Below are 18,892 nucleotides of genomic sequence, written 5' to 3'. Positions count from 1 at the left end.
TCACAAGCTGCATGGGCACCTGCAATTTTTGTTTGTTTTGTAAAAATCTGTACTAAGGGCCTGACTACAGGTTACAAAGTTTGGTGATTTGGGATGCAAATATGATGAGTTGTTAAACATCAGAATAACTCTAGCAGGGTTTGAATTCAGCAGGAGCTCACGGGAGCACAGCTCCTGAACCTCCAAGCCAGGGTCTGCATGCAGTTGGGAGTTCTCTCCCCACTGCACATGGATCCCGGGGCATACACAAATGAGATATGCTACTGAGCTCCTGCACCTTTTTTCTACACAATGACCCCTGAACTCCAGTATTATGGTATTGGATTGTCTGCAAATCAAAGCTTATCTCTGTGATACTTATAGACCTGTGTTAAAAGCTGAGCAAATGTTAACTATATGTGAACAACACCTTTTCCCCCTAATCTTAATATCACTTTGCCTGTTATATTACTTAAGCCTGATAACAGTTTTCTTATAAGATGGCAAAAGATACTGGTAGTGATTCAGATGGCAGAAGTGAAGGTACCTATTTACAAAAAGAACCATTTCCACAATTTGCTTTTCTTATAGGAAAAATCTAGTGAAAATGATCTCTCAATGACATATAACTTCTTTTAGACTAGCAAAGACCTATGCAACTGGTTTTGTGAGCATGCATGTGGTAGATATGTGACAGTACGCAAACAGGCAGGAGAAATAAATCAGTCAGGGTGGGGAATCAAATTCCCTAAAAAACAGAGATCTTACTGTTTTGTGTAGCTAATATGCCTAAAAACCATCAAGAAGTAATTTTATGTATCATTATCACAGGTAGATGGGTATTTGGTAAGAACTGGAAGGGTGGAAAAGCCCCAAACTCATTACTTATTGTTGAAAGTAAGAGAAAGTAGTTTTTCCTTGGTAAAACTAATGGCCTGCCAGCAAAACAGAGATACTTGTAGATATGGTTAAGGGTTGTACAGAGCATTCTCTGTACAAGTGTGACAAACATGGTCCTTAATTTCACATAGTCTTGTATCTTTTATGTATATTATTTTATTATGTGCAACTTTTTATTGTATTACATACATTTAAAAACCTTGTAACCTGTAGTTTGACCCTTAGCTATCAAAAGTAATTCAAGAAAATGCTGTCTTATTTCTCTACATAGAAGCAAATTTTTGTAATGCAGCCGCTTAATCAGAAAGATGGAATAAGAATCTCTTACTTTTAATAAATTCCCACAGAGTTCCTTCTTCGGCCTTTGCTTTCTCAATCTTCTTCAAGATGTCCACTTCAGATTCTACCTGTGGGGAGAGGAGCAGAGAAAATGCTTTGTGTGTGGACAACAAGCAGCAATGAACTGTTAACATTGCCCGGGTGAAAGGGACTCTGAAAACTATGCTAAAAATTGTAGCATCAGAACACGCAGGGCAAGCAAGTGATGCGGGATGTAAATTCCAGGACAAAGGCAGACCCAGAAAAGGGACAACCAGACTTTTTCCCTCTTCACCCAGTTCTGTCCATGGAGTAATATTATGGGATGGCTGAATATTCTTCCTGAGCAGGATGAAAGGGCTGAGGCAAGAAACAAAGACTGGCATATCTGGGTGAGCAAATAGTGCCAGCCTTATGATAAGCTTGCCTTTTTGAAAACATTTTTATTTGACTTGGCTACAAGCCAAGGATGAGGTTTATGTCCCCACTTTACTCAAGAATCATAACTTCATGAATGGAAGCTGAAGTAGAATTTGTCTCCCCCTGTTTTTTCTCAGTGACTGAAATATTTTAAGGCCTGCTATAGGAGACGGGCTTTTCTTCATTCTCATTTTCATCACTTGGGTGTTCTTGTTGCTTTGTGGGGGCATTTTCTGTTCCGCATGTGTTTTGCATCCTCTAGGGGTCAATTTGATATTACATCACTATATGTCCAGTATATTTCCCTGCAGATTTTAATGGCAGCTTTTTATGCAGGACATGAAGTGATATAATATCAAACTGGCCACTTGAGGGAGCAAAATACATGCAGAACAGGAAACACTCCCCTCCCTGGAAGCAACAGGAACACACAAACAAAGAAAATGAGAATGCGGAAAAGCCACACCTTGCATAGTACCACTGTCTACTTGGGCCCTTTTTAAAATATACCATTTTATTGCCCCTTTTTGAATTTCCTCCATTCTGCTTTAGCAGAATCAGAATTGCAATGAATGTACAGAATGAGCACAGAAGCTGGTAGTGTTCTCAAAAAAATTTTTGTGGTTGGGAGAAGCACTTACAAGCTACGTTCTCTGCTGTCCAATGGTACTGACAGTATATTTCTTTCATTCCATGTGCTCATCCTTTAGCCAAAGTACAAGAAGGTAAACTTCATTGTCCACATGACTGATTTTGAAGAACTACTCTCAGCAATTATACAAGACCTCCACGTACTGTGACATGACATGGGAGTTAAATTACAGGCACTTTTTTCATCCAAGAGTTGGAAGGCCAAACCTAGTTTACAATGTGAACTATCATGCTCAAGCATAATGGAATCTTACTTTAGTAGGAATAAAAGAAGGCTTTTCCTTCACAAAGATTATGGTAGTTGAGCCAGAATAGCCTAGGAAGTTGCTATTTAGAAGAAAAAGAACTAGAGGGAGTCCTAGTTCAGACATCCTGCAACCTAGGAAGCAGACAAATATATTAGGTGAAAACAGGTCTAACATCCCAGAACATTGCCAGAACATCCCAAATGGCAAAAGGAGAGAGAAACAAACTCTCTTCTGTACAACAAGTGAAGTCTGTCAAAGGTTAGGCTGCTGTTTTGGATCAGCCACCCATCTGTGCTGTTATAGTTCAAAAGGCTTAGCTCCAAACTAGCCCTAAGACTTACCCTCCCTTTGATCATATACCGAGGGAAGAAGAAATAGGGAATGGATGTGAGCACCAAGCAACCTGAGGAAATGAGGAGTCCAAACCACCATGCACCAATCCAGCGCTGGTCATCAGGATGCAAGTCTATAGTACCTGAAAGACACAGGGAAGAAAGGATGAAGCTGGCCTGGCCAAGTTCAGAGCCAGCATGGACTCACCCCAAGCTTTGGTAGACTGCTTGCTGGTGGCAACTCACACCAGATTTAGGGTTGGTCTTTTGAAAACAAATAAGGAGAAATGTACATATTTGATCACTTTTTAAAAAAGTTTTAAAATGAATAAATGATCAGATATGTTTTTTAAATTGTGCAAGAAACTTGGTGAACACCTTCAAGCATCTACTGATGAAGCAAGGTCACCTAAGCCAGCTGTATGGCCGGGGGGAAGGGAGTACTCCCTTGGTGCTGGGCAGCATTCAGTGTAACCCAACTGCTGTATGAGCATGGAAGGGTAATGTTGGTGGGCTTGTGTGCCTCCCAGCACATTTCTGTGTAGAAGATAAATAAGGTGCCAAAAATGTTATTCATTCACTCTCGTTGCTAAAAGAAAAAAAGTTACTAAAATCTAAACTGAGGTTTTAAGAACTAACTCTGTCATTACAGGTACAATTCAAGAGCCTCAAAAAGAAAAATAATAATTTTTCAGCACTCTTGTGAAAATACAGACCTGTGCATTTATTGGCCCTCATTTGCTTCGCTTTGTATTGCCCTCAATGACAAATCTGGTTGGTTTCATAGTTCTGATTTTAAAGCCCTGAGATTGTGAACTTAGTGGAAGCAGCAACCTCACATCCTGCCTACCTGTCCATACCACCTCTTCCACCTTGCCCCTCATCTCCTCCTCTCCCATCTCTGTTGCCCCACCTCCACCTGAAAGATGGAACAGTTCATTGCCTCTGCTTCCTCACTCTGCCATCCCTCTTAAAAAACTGTAGCAAGCCATGCATGCCCTATAGGGCTTTTGTCGCAAGGCTCCTTCCTCTCACAAAAGGCATTATTTGGACTGCTTAAGCAACCACAATAAACAGAAGGGTTGCCTGAGTAAGCAAAATGACTGCTGAGCTCTCATGGGAGGAAGGAATTTTGGGAGACTTTGGGACATTCTCTAGGCCAGGGCAGGCACAACTTGCCGGACTTTTAAAAAAGAACTGGTGGGGAGAGGGCAGGAAGATGAGCTTCCAGGCAGAGGCAGACACAGGTGCAGCAGTGGGGGAGCGAGCATGGCATTGAGTGCCCTCTGGTAGCAAAATGCATTGAGTGGGCACTGTGAGCAGAGGTGCAAAAATGAACACTGGGAGAAGCAGCCACAGTGGAAAGCTCACTTTGCAACTAAAAAATGGGTCTCAGGGAGGTAGTGATACATCCTACAAATCGTTTACAATCAGAGCCCCCTCTCTTTTCTTTTTAGATATTCCTGATGCTGTTTAAATTCAATTAACTAGCGATATGTGCAGACAGGGTAGTTGGAAACATTAGCTGCTCTCTTCCTAGAAAGAATCTCCCATCCCAGTGTTCCCAGGCTGGGCAGAGGTTTGTTGGCTGAGAGCCAAGCACACGCTTTGTCACTGATGTTAGCAGTGCAGTAGTTTTATTGAGGCTGCATTCCCCAGGGACACTAGACAAGAGATAGAAAATCATTCCACTTCTAGAGCGGACATCCTTCAGGCAGGAGGCCTTGATCAGAAGAGGTTTGCACTTCACTGGAGTTGGCATGGAAAGTGTCTACCCTCATTGTTATGAGGGGAAAGAATAAAGAAAAAATAGCAGTCTCCATTGCTCTTGCCGCTTTGTGTATACTTCCTGTCCCCAGGATTAAGAAGTGTGCATGCAAAAAGAGCCCACGCCCCACCAAAACAATGGTACAGCTTCCCTGGATGTGACTATCCTACTCCAGATCTGGTGATATCATCAAGGGGCGACCACAGAGAAGGGTCCTAGAGTTTTTTCTTCACCTGGTCTCAGCACATTTACTTTCAATATCTCTCAGATTGTAATATACTGGGTTCGATGCATTTGAGTTCACACAGAACTTGCTTTATTAACACTACATACTAAGACAACATGGCGGGGTTGAGACCTCACTTATATATGCATGCAATTCAATCCCCCCCGCCCCTGTCCCATACAAAATCATGGCGGCCAAACTCCGCGCCAGAACCGCTCATTGGTTGCTGTTCAGAGTTCAAGTCAACCCGAGACATAGACAATCCTGCGATTTCCCAGATGCCAGCAAAAGCTACTGTGAAGTAGTAAATTCAGTGCAGTCACTTCAGGGTAGCTGCTTCAATACATAACACAGATGATAAACCTGTAAACCTACATTGCTCCAAAGAAATGCAGAATTCTTCAGCATTAAAACAATTTAAAAAGAAAGCCCCTGGCAGTTTGAACACCCACAACACTCAGGGGCGGGCCGACACCCCATGGTGCCCTAGGCCGACTTGCTGCCTGGTGCCCCCCACTCTGCGACCCCCCTTTCTCCCGCGTCTCCTTCTCCTCCCTCTCTTCTCCACAGCATGTTAATTTCAAAGCCAGAATGGGCTAGGCTTGCCAATCCCCAGGTCCCAGTAGGGGTTCTTCCGCTTTCCCAGGCTACTTCCCACCCCCAGTCAGCTGGCCAGCAGGGGGAAGCCCCGCCCTCAGAGGGCCATGTGCATTTCCAACTCCGGAGGCTTCAGTCTGCGATTGAAAGGCTTCCTCTTGGGAAGGGGTGTCTGTGTTACTTTGAAGAAGTTGGCAGCAACTTACGAGACCAATCCCTTGCTTCAGTCACAGGGGGAGGGGGGGAGAGGGAGGGAGGGAGGGAAATGTCTGCTGAGCACTTCATTATTCCCTATGTAGAGATCGATTCTCATAGGTTATAATGGGGAATTAATCTGGAGGTTTCGGGGGCTCTGGGAGAGCTGTTTTTTGAGGTAGAGGCACCAAATTTTCAGTATAGTATCTAGTGCCTCTCCCCAAAGTACCCCCCAAGTTTCAAAACGATTGAACCAGGGGGTCCAATTCTATGAGCCCCAAAAGAAGGTGCCCCTATCCTTCATTATTTCCTATGGAAGGAAGGCATTTAAAAAGGTGTGCTGTCCCTTTAAATGTGATGGCCAGAACTCCCTTGGAGTTCAATTATGCTTGTCACACCCTTGTTCCTGGCTCCGCCCCCAATGTCTCCTGGCTCCACCCCCAAAGTCTCCTGGCTCCACCCCCAAATTTCCCAGATATTTCTTGAATTGGACTTGGCAATCCTAGAATGGGCTCTAGTGCTGCGTTCCGGCTATCTAAAGACCCCTCCTGCCTCCTTCTCCTCCCTCCCTTCCCCACTGCATTTTAATTTCAAAGCCCCCCAACCCCAGCGATCTGAAAAATCGTGCCGTGGGGCTGCGCTCCCAGTCTGTCAGGAGTAGTGTTCTGAAAGGGCAGTCCCACAGCTGTTGAGCTGACTTCTCTCAATCCAGGAAGTGGGAAGGGGAGGAATCAGCTGCGGGACTGCCCTTTCAGAACACTACTCCTGACAGACTGGGAGCGCGGCTCCATGGCGCAGTTTTTCCGATCGCGGGGGGGGGCGGGGGGGGGCTTTGAAATTAACATGCAGTGGGGAAAGGAGGGAGGAGAAGGAGGCTGGAGGGGGTTTTAGATAGCCGGAACGCGGCACTAGAGCCCGTTCCGGCTTTGAAATTAACATGCTGTGGGGAAGGGAGGGAGGAGGAGAAGGCGCAGGGAGGCAAACTAGGCGGTTGCTGGGGGGGGGGGTGAAGGCTGATTTTGCTGCCCATGCCCTGCTGGCACCCTAGGCAACCACCTAGTGTGCCCATTGGGGGAGCCAGCCCTGACCACACTGCATGGTTGGACCTGTAAGGGAGCAAATTGGCAGAAACAGTGAGCAGCTCTCAGGTCATCCTTCTAAGCCTACTGAGTTCAACAAACTGGTGTAACTTCATAGGACCAATATTCCCATCTAAGCTGTGGAGTCTTGTGAGCAGCAATTCTACTTTGTGAGCCAATGGCATTTAAGTGAGCTACTGTATAAATTAGTTTGCTCTGAGGCCTTTTTTCTGAGGTTAGACAAAAATGTGTGAGCTAGAGGCTAAAAAACTGAGCTAGCTCACACTAACTCAGCTTAGAGGGACGGCTTAGGATTGCAGTGTTGTTAAACACCCATCTTCTAGCATCAGTCTCTGGATCCAGTTATCTATAGAACAGTAGAACATGAAGTCTATCACACTACACAAAAGAGCTACTGTGGAAAGAGCTACTGTGGGAAGCTCTTTCTTATGGTCAGCTTATCTTATCTAATTAAATGTTTACATGCTGCTTTTCCATTTGAAAATACTCCAGAATGAGTAAGTTCCACCTTCACATATGCTGGGTACTCATTAGTAAATGTTCAGGATACTCATTAATAAATGTGATTATGTAATTTTTTTTTGCAAAGCAGATGACTCCCAATCATTGTGCATTGGTTATCCACAACTGCACATTGTGATCCCCATTTAAAAACACAGACAATGGTACAGATGCCCAATTATCTTGTTGTTCAGTTAAGGTTGCCACATTATGATGCTCACAGCAATTCTATTTGCTAACCTGCTACCTGCTTTTTGGCACTCATCTGCAACAGTGAAAAATCAGGTCGAGGAAATCAGGGGAAACCATAGGGCATGCATCCTATCTTCCTCCATCTTAAGTGGTTTGACCACTGGTGAAAGGCTCCTGAGGGATTATCTACATGCTACAATGTACACAAATCACAGCATCACAGGATGCAGTGAGCCTGAGAAAGGAGCAAACAGCCTTTCCTCCCTTGGCTATTTCTGCTTGCAAAAACCATGTGAAAGGGAACCCTGAAACTCCTCCTTCCCCCTGGAGTGGCATCATGCCTCAGAGTGTTCTGTAAAGGTGAGTCCCCCCATATCCATGTGTAGCTGGGAGTCATGTCAAGGGACCTGACATGGCTTGTGTACATTGCAACATATAGATAAGACGTCAGCCTGTAGGAAGGCTTCAGACTTTGCTGGTAAGCTACATGTCATAATCTCTATCTTCGACAAAAGCCAGAGAAGCCATTCTATGCATTCAGCAACAACACTAGCAATAAAGATACAGATGTAGGTTCTCCATGGCCAGGGGTCAGTTTCCAAGTCTCAGACATATCATGCGACTCAGAATAAGGGCTCATGAATGTATGAGCTCTTAGAGTAGGATTGCCAGCTCTGGGTTGGGAAATTCCTGGAGATTTGGGAGTGGAGCATGGGGAGAGCAGGTTTTGAGAAGGTGAAGGACCTCAGTGGGGTGTAATACCACACAGTCCACCTTCCAAAACAGCCATTGCCTCCAAGGAAACTCTGTAGTCTGGAGATGACTTATAATACCAGGAGATCTCCAGGCTCCACCTGGAAGTTGGCAGTCCTAGCTTAAAGCCTAAACTGTAAGGCCTCCATCCTAATTGGGCGGAAAGGCAACACAAAAATAGTTTAAATATTTAAATAAAAATACTTACTCAGGTCAACTCTCCCAGTGTCCACATAGATCTGCAATGCTGCTGAGCCAAGGAGATATCCAAATGCAGGGCCAAACACGGATATGGCAAATAAAATTGCTGAAAGTGAAAGACATGGAATGAATGAGTTATTGAATAATTATGCATATATCAGTTAAGCTGCTTCCAACCCAATGCAATCATTCTTTACAGAGCATGGCTTTTTTTAAAAGAACACAGGAGATGCAAACAGTATTTAAAACTAAATTTTTTTTTCTCAGCACTACGATGCTGCACTGCTTATTTATCCAAAGAGAGACTGCCATTTGAAAGGATGCCATCAATCTTGTTGACATTAAGCAATTCTTAATTAACAATGCTCCATCCACGATGTGTCTCAAACTTTGGAAAGGGTTCAGCAAAGATACATGGACAAGGACATACATTCTGGAACTGGCACAAATGCACACTGAAAATAGAATGCTTATTTGCAATATGCAGTGCTCTTTGGGGGGGGACTGAAAACTAGAATTGGAGGACTCCTGAAACATTTGGGATAACAGATGGATATAGGCAGAAGCACAGAGATGAGTTGTCAAAGGAAAGATCCTGAATTTGTGAAGAAGAATCACTCCCAGACAACTTGAAAGCTTCAGGATTGTGCCTTTTTACCCAAAGCATTTGCAGAAGCTAATGACAGAGATGGATTTCGCACAGCAAACTCCGCTGAGTGGATCCGGAGTGGATCCGGAGGTTTTCGGAAACTCCGGCAGAATGCTGAAAAACATACTCCGGCGTAAAATCCCTGAAGCGCCAGAGCAAACTGCAGCGCCGGAGCAACATGTGCGAAATCCAAGAGAAGATCCGGAGGTAAATGGGGCGCTACGCTGGAGCAAACGCTAGTGCGAAAACGGCCAGAGTGTTCTTCCATGGGGACTGGAAACATGCTTGCTTGCAAAAAGGAAAACTTAGATTTCCTCAGTATCTTATAGCTGCCACATTCTATAGACACCAGTCTCTCAGGGCAGTTGAAGTCAATGACCTTAGAAGGGTGTAACTCTGTTTAGGATTGCATTGTCAGTAGTAATTACAGTCAAATGTATTTCTGGATCGTAATTTTATGAGTACTTTAGTCTGACTTTGAACAAAAGGTGACAGTGGCAATCCTGAACAAAGTTAGGTTACTTGAATTTGTTGAAATCAAGGGAATTCAAGCAGCCAAACCATATGCGAGATTGCTGCCAAACTCAAAATGAACTATTGCCAAGCAATAACTATAGAAGTGGGACTGCAGCTCAGTAGTACAGCGGCTGTCTTCCTTGGACTCCCTCCATGTTCAATCCCTGGCATCTCTGGTTCAGAGATCCCACTTAGGAGGTACTGGGAAAGACCCTCTCTCTGAATGAGACCGCTGAGCCACTGCAGGCCAGAACAGACGACATTAAGCAAGATGTACCAATGAGGCAATTTCATATGTTTATCAAATGTGGCACAATAAAGTCTATCAGGAGAGGATCTCTGATGCCTCATTGACAAAACATTTTACCGCAAAGCACAGATAAACATATTCTTCTCTGCATCAAACCCAAGGAAACAGTAAAAGATTTTTATGTATGTCAGAGGTGAAAATAACTGACTTCAGGAAAGTTATCTTTTAAGAAACATTTGCAAATAAATTACACTAATTTTTCATTCCTACAACTAACACACTTAATGCTCCTTTAATTGCGTTTGCCTGTGTCCTTTATAAAATTTATATCTCTGCTACCTGGCATTACATTTTGACACATATGGCCTGTCCCAACAAGGTCTCATTTATGTCAGTTCCAGCCCTTGTAACTAATAAGTTTGACACCCCTGTTCTAACTACTACATCACATCAGATCATGTAGGATTAATATGCATTTCAAAATATTCCTTGAGGATAACTAGGCTTTGTGGAGCATGGATTCCAAAATCCATAATTTTTCACAAACTTAGACTGGGAATGCTCTCAGTCTCTGAGAGTATCATCTCTCAGTTCCATAAAAATTAATGGCACTGACAGGTACTTAGTGAGGATCAACTGTTAACAACATGGGACATTCTGGAAAATAAAAGCCATAGAGAACTTGGACTTTTCAGCACTCAGCACGGAAGCACCTTGTTTTTACTTATTTGACTACGGCCACCCAGTCTTTTGTACAAAAAATATGAATTAAGTGTTCTCAGACTGAACTGTACTTGCTATAAAATGGCAGCACTATTTTCACAAGACTGAGCATTTCAAGGAAAAGCACACTAACTCAGAATAACAGGTGTCTACAGGAAAGCTGAAGGAGCAAGAATTCCCATGTGGAATAAAACAGATTCATGCTGGCTGAGATGTTTTGATCTCACTTTCCATATTAATAATAATAATAAGTTTTTATTTATACCCCGCCCTCCCCGCCAAGGCAGGCTCAGGGTGGCTTACAGAGCATGATACAATATCATGGTACGACAATAACAGATAAAATCAATCAACAATATAAATAGAAAATATAAATTAATTTTAAGAATAAGCTGAAACAATACAGTGGTGCTACAGTCTCTGTTTATCCAGGCAGCGTAATATTCGTTCTGGTTACATCTTAAAGGCTTCTTGGAAGAGGGCAGTTTTGCAGGCCCTACGACATCATTAGGAGTTTTGGCATCATTAGGCATCATTAGGAGTTTTGACATTTTGCCTTGTCACCCACAGTTGCTAATTCTATAGAAGTGATGCAGGGTGAGGATAGTAGGTGAGTCATGATCCAGTTGCCTGCCTGTGCGTACTACTCCATTACCACATTGTTTCAGAAAACAGATGTAGTAACAGAGCAATACATATGGTAGGACCGCAAGCTATGTTTATGGCGTAACTAGGACACAATCACAATTCAACCTAGACAGCTCCTTTCCCCTTCCGGTGACATGCAGAAACATATTATACAAAATAAAGAAACACACACATCTGCTTTGTCTGCATAACGGCCTGAGCTTGCTTTTTTCTATTTTAAGCAGCCAGATCTTCCTGGCCCAACGACTAGTATTGCTAAAGTATTATTGCTGGTTATGCACTAGCATGCACAAGTGCTGTAAAACTGAGCCCTCTGGTCTCATTTATCAGTCATCTTTTACAGCTTGCTAATCATTATGTTTACTATGCTTTTCACTTTCTAAACTGGAAAGAAATGTTATCACTTAATTGGTTTCCTTTTTAATAACTGGAAAGAGATAGTTTGGAACAATGAACCCTCATTATCAGAGTACTCTGATAACCACAATTCTTGCTTTGTGCAAGCCTCTATGACCCTTTGCCATGTCCCATCCTCAACTTGTTTGAGTCACTTTAATTATTTGGCATCTAACAAAAATGCCAACATCCAGACAGGGAACATGGAAGTGAGAGAACAAACCCTCAGCTGAACCACTTCAGGCATGAAGGTAACACCTCCTCCCAGAACAAAGTTAGAGTCCAGTGGCACCTTTAAGACCAATGAAGTTTTATTTAAAATGTAAGCTTTCGTGTGCTAAAAGCACACTTCATCAGACAATAGCATGGAATGGAATTAGTAGTGGGCAGTGAATTAGTATGTAAATTCTAGGTCATTCCCCCCTTTCCCTCTGGCCTGAGGTGGGGTGAACAGTCCTGTAAACAACACAGCAGCAGTTCTCTACATAGGCAAACAGGACAAACCCTACACCAAAGGATAAATGGACACAAATCTGACATCAGGAATTACAAAACTGAGAAATCTGTAGGAAAACGCTTCAGCCTCCCTGGACATTCAATGAGTGATCTCAAATTAGCTGTTTTTTTGCAAAGAAACTTCAAGGACAGAATGGAAAAGGAAATTGCTGAATTACAAATTATTATGAAACCTGGAGCAAACAACTCCTTGGGACTGAACAGGGATATTGGTTACTTATCTCATTACATGTGCTAAACCCATTCTCACCAAGTGGAGCTATACATTCACTGTATTCTAATGTTTCTCTCTTTTGAAATAATGTATCAGAATAATGTCTGTGATATTATGCAATATATCAGAGTAGAAATCTGACAGAACTAAAAAAAGGATGCTGTTAGTTTAACTCATATTTGAAAGATATGCATCCACTGTATTCTAATATATTTTTCATTTTAGTATTTGAAAGAGTATACTCCAAACAAACAAAAAATAATAATATATGTCTCTATGCACAAAAACAAAGCTATCCTGACCTCCCAGTTAAAGCATGCCAAAAACTGAGTTTAAGAGACCCAGAACAGAACAGGTTTGGACAGAAACAAAAACTAAGTAGTAACACAATCATAAAGCCTTGCGCAGATTAGAACACATATCAATAGAGTACAGAGGTACAGCGAACATCTGCAATGTCCAACTTCACAGAACTGAAGACCTTCTTCAAAGGTGGGTGTGTTGGTTGAGGGTCATAAGAAATTCATATATATGAGAACTTGTAATCACTGTTTTTGAATAGACTTTGTTAAAACAAAAAGTAGCAAAAATGAGCTAAAGATTTTATACTGCTTCAAGTACAGATAACTTTGTATAGTCTTTAAAGTTATAAAATAATGAGTTAGCCAAGAATGTATTAGCTATTGTTTGAAGATGTTAACTTCCTATAAACAGAGGAAGCTGAATAGAGTTTCTTCTCCAAATGGGACCCCTGCCCGTGACCTACTTAATTTGGAGTCATATAATTGCTCACTTTTAATTATTTAGGGCTGTGGTCAGACAACAGGCTTGGCCCTGTTTGGCTGCACCCCCGATTTCTCCAGAACTATTTTTTCCCAGAGAGTTTTGACCAGACACACTACTCTAACCCCCCTCACCCCATGGTCGACTAATCAGACTACTGCTGCATGGTCACCATGGAGTGTGTGGGTGGACAGCTTCTTCTTCTTTTTTTTAAAGTCTCCTTTGTGCATGTGCCAAGCTGCTTATTTGCCAGGAGCAAATATGCAGTTATGTGCATATTGCTAACCATGGGGGGAAATGGTGGTCAGGAAGCAGAAGTCATAGACCTCCCAAATGGCTCAGCATGCAATGGAGAGATCAGACGTCCGGAAATATATGCTGAGAACAATTCATCCATAAATACTGGGCTTCCTCCAGTGTTGGGAAAGTCAGGGGTAAGGACAGGGAGCTGATGACTGGGGAACAGGAGACAGATATCACTGTCTGGACATGCACATTAAATCCAGTAGAGAGAAGTGAAAACATCAAAACAAACAACTCATCTGATCGCACCCACAATAACAAAGATAGATGGTATAATCCGGGGGTGGCCAAACTTGCTTAATGTAAGAGCCACACAGAATAGATGTCAGATGTTTGACATGAATGTCAGATAAATAGAAAGCAACTTTAACTTTAAATGCATTCTGCAAGCTGCCTGCTGGCTTGGAGAAGTGATTTAAAGAGGCAAATGCCTTCTCCAAGCCAGCTGATGGGGTGGTAGGGGCTTCAAAACCCACGCAATATGTGTGAAAGACACATGTGGCTCTGAGCTGCAGTTTGGCCACCCCTGGAATAATCTGTTGATTTAGTCAGTATAAAAAATATAGTAGTTATGCTCTAATGAAAGCTTAAAATGGAAGCAGAAATTCCTAAATAGTATAACTTGTTTACCCATAATTAACATGAAATGTTACTGAGGAATATCTCTGGCCAGTAGTTAAAGATCTGATACAGGAAAGCTAATGAGACACTTAGAGCTTCTTAAATGCACGTCTGCATCTGAATTAGGCCTGACCTGAGTCATCCAGAACCTGGCCCGTAGCCAGAAAATTCCAGTTAGTGGGGCCCATGGAAAAAAAATTTGGATGGAGGGGCCCCCCTCTGGTGGTCCCCACTTTCTCCACTGCCACTCCCCCCACGGCTCCAGCAGCACTGCCCCCCTCCGCGCAGCACCTCCCCCACCCACCCACTCACGCAGAAAGGGGGCAAAAAACTAAAGAGTGGGCTCCTGGGGCTCCTGCAAGGCACCCCCTCCCAATCATGTGGTCGCTGGGAAAAGCCATGCAGAAGCTGGCGGTGTCTACACCAGCTTTCCGGCGCAATCAGCAAGTTAAGCACTGGGGTAGCCAGCACTGAACTTGCTGATCGCGCCAGAAAACCAGCGTAGATACTGCCGGCTTCCACGAGGCTTTTCCCAGCGATCACATGATCAGCGGGGCCTGCCTTGCAAGAACCCCAGGAGGCCGCTCTTTACTTTTTTGCCCCCTTGGTGTGTGAGTGTGTGAGTGGGTGGGTGGGTGGGAGGGGGAGATGCGGAGGGGGGCGGGACCACCAGAGCCACGGGGAGAAAAGTGGCAGTGGAGAAAGTGGGGGCTGGGGAAAGGAGGGGCCATAAAGGTCAAAGGGGGGTTGGGTGGGGGGCTGTGTCTCCCTGCCCCCCAGAACTATCTGCTTTCAGGAAGAAAGGCTGAGTAGAAGTATAGGCAGCGAACAAACAGTAGCTGGAATGCTAATAGCCAATCTGGGGCTCAGGACCACAGCAGCCCTTTGGAATTCTAGAGGAAATGTTTTACAGCCACAGAAACAAATGGAAGCTTTTTAGATCAGGAACTAGTATTCTCATAATTTCCAGCTACCAAATCTAAAAATTCCCAACTTACTGAAGAGCCTCAGGCCATTGTAGTTTGTACAGTGGCAGTAAGACTTTGGCCAGGCATTCGAGTCCAAAGGGAAGGTATGTCAAGAGCCGGTTCTAACTGGGGTGCAGCAGTCACCTTTGACTTTGCAAAGTCATTCATGCTAGTGGCATCTTGTGCTGTATGATAGGGATGATTCAAGGAGGCTTGGGCCACTTGTGTTGGCACAATGCTGGAAAAAACCCAGACAATGGATTTTAAGACTGGACTTCACACACACCTTCCTCAAAGCCTCCAGTTAGAGAACTGGCCTGTTAAAACCACTGCATAACACCTAAGGCAGTAAAAAAGCTTTTAAACACCTTCCCTTCCTTTTAAAAAAAGTTTTCTCCCCCTCCACTCATATGAAGCATAAACCTTTAACTAAAAGCTGAATCAAGCTCCATCTTGACCATCAAGAAAATCAGTTCACAATGTTAAAACTTGAAGCTGAACTGCTTGATAGTATGTGGAGTCCTGTTTCAGTCCATGTTCTCCCCATGATCCTCCTATTTATTCAGAAGGCCTCTTTTCATGCTCTGATGAGCTTTCTTTGATAGAAGCAGGGCTTTTTGTGTAGAAAAAAACCCAGCAGAAACTTGTTTGCATATTAAACCACACCCCCTGATGCCAAGCTAGCCGGAACTGCATTCATGTGCATTCTTGCTAAAAAAAAAAAAAGCCCTGGATAGAAGGGAGTTTCTTATGGTGAACGCTGCAATTTTCACTCACAAGAGTACACCTCCTCAGACACCACTGTGATTCAAGGAATCACACTGAAAAGAACTTTGAGGATTTTCAGCACTGTCAGGCCTGGGAGTTAGGTCCTTTCAACATTACAGTTTACATTACAGGGCACTGTGTAGTGGCAGCAGTGTCTTGGCACACCTGGGTTGAAACCTCTATAATACTCACTGGATGACCTTGGTCCTAGAGAGTGGATGTGGGGAAACTGACAAGGAGAGAGCCATGCAAAGTCCCCTGAGTCCCCTGGAAGAAGGTGGGATGTTATCAATAGATGGGAACTATCAGATCAGTGCCATTTAGTAGAACTGGCTAGGGAATGGCTAAGGAATGGGAAGACACTTTTGCACAGCTAGGTTCCTCCCTCAAAGCACACTTACATTAAGGTAACATGAGCCCAAGCTTCAAAAAGAAAGGCACTGTCTTACTTAAATTACAGGAAGGTATTTACCTATATACAAAGCAGAGTTATTTGGCTCTGCAAAATCATCCACATAGGAGATTCCAAAAGGCTGAATTGGGACAGTTCCAATTCCTGCCAACAGCTGGGCAAAAACCATTAGTCCCCACAACGAACTTTGTTCTGGCTGGACATGCTCGGTGATGTCTGGGCGTTCATTCTTTCCAAGGCAGATCTCAGATGTGATGCTGCTGTTCTTATCTGGAAGAAAACAGTGCAACAGTTCTGAAAAAACAAAGTGCCACTTTACCACAAACAAAATCTGCCTGAAAATATACAGATGGGAAAACATCCCATGCCAATACTCTTTGCACATACATTACTCACCTGTGCTGAAAAATTAATATACATCTTTCTCATGTATGGAAACCTAACACACAGTAAGTAAACAGAGGGCAATATGTGGGGCCAGGGAGGCACTGTGGCTTAATGGCAGAGTATCTGCTTGGCAAGCAGACAGCCCCAGGTTCAATCCCCAGCATCTCCAGTAAGGATCAGGTAGCAGGTGATGTGGAAGACCTCCATCTGAACCCTGGAGAGCTGCTGTCAGTCTGAGTAGTGAACACTGTCTCTGATGGATAAGCTGTTTGATTCAGTATCTAGTAGTTTCATATGAGGAAAGTCAAATCCCCTATTAGTGTTTTTCTGTACCAGGTATTTAGCATGTCATATAAACAGCAGTGTACATGGGGGCACCAGAACTGTGTCCTGGATCCACAGAAGCCCATGTGCGTGCTTGACTTGATTACATATGAAGTGGGAGTAGACTCTTCCTTTCAGTGACTTCCCCTTACACCTTGTGGATTGCAGCTCCAGATGGGCCACTTCCTTCACAGATCCCTTCCAAAGGGATTCCTGGGACTACTTGCCACCAAAGGTAAGAAACTAAGACACCCCCGCTCATGCACATGTGGGACATGGCATGTTGGAACTCTGCTTGTATCTTTTGTAAAATCATCTTCCAGAGATCAACAACAGTTTGTGGCATTAGCAGCTGCACTTGCACATTTGAAAACCTCACAAATGAGGCTGACTTAAATGCTCTGAGCTAAATACATCCCTAATGATCCCGCATTCCTGGAGAACTGCCAGAGCCATAAACTTCCTCATTTTAATCAGCAGCTGTCATCACCTTTTTCTTTCAAGGTATTACTGCAATACTGTTCTCACAGTTATGTTCAGAAATGGCTTTGAATGAAAATTCATTGATGTGTTGTGGAATCTAGTGTTCTGTGGTGGAATCTATTGTTCTATGGATAGGTCGAAGGCAAGGAGATAAAAAGCCAGCTAGATGATGATGGAAGGGTTCATGGGTTGTCCATGGCTCTCATGTGCTTTCACATTATCCAAGAGCTTTTGCTGTAAACAAGCTGTCTCTGGAAGAAACAGTGAAGAAAACCTCAATTTATGAACCAAAGGACTTGCAGCTCCTTTTAGAGTGAACAAAATAATACTCATTATTGCTGGGACTACACATCCAATACAATAATTAAGCCAGATGTGACTTCCCTTACCATGTATGTCAATGCTCTTCTTTCTTGTACCTTCTTATTTATTCATTTTCTGCTAACATTCCCATTAACTCACAGCATTTAATGAGCGTCTCTGTGGTCTTGTGGTAGGGTTTGATCAAATTTTACTATGGCAGAAGCAAAAATGCTGCCCAGGTAATTTAGGGGTTTCAGTTAATATAGTTTTCCACACACAATAGCACAACACCACAAACATGTTCATTAAGAAACCATTATTACATGAGATTGGAATGTATTTCCAGAAAACAGGGGGTTTCTGAATTATCTTAGACTTTTTTCTTTTAAATTCAATCACCATGGGGGCTATATTAAAGATGCATTTCATGCCAAAGTTTATTTTTGTTAAGTGAAATTGGTTTGGGATTAATGAGACAAAAATACCAACTAAATTAACTTTGTCCTAATGTATGTAAGTGATCCTATTTCATGGTTTTTTCTTCCAAAGTACCACTAAGCAAATTTTGGAGAAATATCCTGGGGAAAAATAAAGTACTTTGTGTGAAGGGTAAGGAGGATTTGTGGGGCCAGAAGGCTGGCCTCAGCCATGTCAGTGGAAACACTGTGAAGGTTAAGTTGGTGGAACAGGTGTGGCCCAAAGGATGAAGGGGTGGGTGGGGATGTTGTATGACATCCCTGTTTAAGGGAGGAGTTTCTCCCTTCAAAGGAGGAGGAGGATTTATATCCCACCCTTCACTTGGAGTGGTTTACAATCTCTTTCCCTTCCTCTACCCATGAAGTAGGTGGAGCTGAAAGAACTCTCAGAAAGCTGCTTCTGAGAGAACAGCTCTGTGAGAACTGTGGCTGACCCAAGGTCACCCAGCAGTTGCATGTGAAGGAGTGGGGAATCAAACCTGGATCTCCCAGATTAGAGTCCACATGCTTAATCACTACACCAAACTGGCTCTCAAGGACCATTCCCCTCATTCCCCAGACAAGGACATCTTGGTAAGAAGTTAGGGGGCAGAACAGGTGAGTGGCACCTGCACAAGTCAGTGAAGAGTCAGACAGCATAAGCTATGTGTGTAGACTAGACCTAAAACCAATCTGGACATATGAAAACAAAATATTTAAAGGGGCCTCGGAGAACAAGAGACAAACAATCATCAGGGTGTGTCATAAACAAACTGATATAAAAGAAAGCAT

General features: G+C 43.3%; 1 protein-coding gene across 2 annotated transcripts in view; it reads right to left on the bottom strand.

Annotated features, from left to right (window-relative positions):
* The window catches only part of SLCO2A1 (solute carrier organic anion transporter family member 2A1), an 86,300-nt gene that overhangs the window by 21,406 nt on the left and 46,002 nt on the right, over positions 1-18,892 (bottom strand). For both annotated transcript variants that reach the window (XM_060242078.1, XM_060242079.1), the window contains exons 4-7: positions 16,209-16,418; positions 8,389-8,487; positions 2,858-2,991; positions 1,208-1,286 (exon numbers count right to left, since the gene is read on the bottom strand). In XM_060242078.1, coding sequence (XP_060098061.1) covers positions 1,208-1,286; positions 2,858-2,991; positions 8,389-8,487; positions 16,209-16,418 — 522 coding nt within the window. The remainder of the gene's footprint in view (positions 1-1,207; positions 1,287-2,857; positions 2,992-8,388; positions 8,488-16,208; positions 16,419-18,892) is intronic.

The sequence above is a fragment of the Heteronotia binoei genome, chromosome 6 (genome assembly GCF_032191835.1).
Source record: "Heteronotia binoei isolate CCM8104 ecotype False Entrance Well chromosome 6, APGP_CSIRO_Hbin_v1, whole genome shotgun sequence".
In the NCBI taxonomy this organism is placed as follows: domain Eukaryota; kingdom Metazoa; phylum Chordata; class Lepidosauria; order Squamata; family Gekkonidae; genus Heteronotia; species Heteronotia binoei.
Note: the sequence above shows the minus strand (reverse complement) of the source record. Positions and strands in the feature narration are given on the sequence as shown.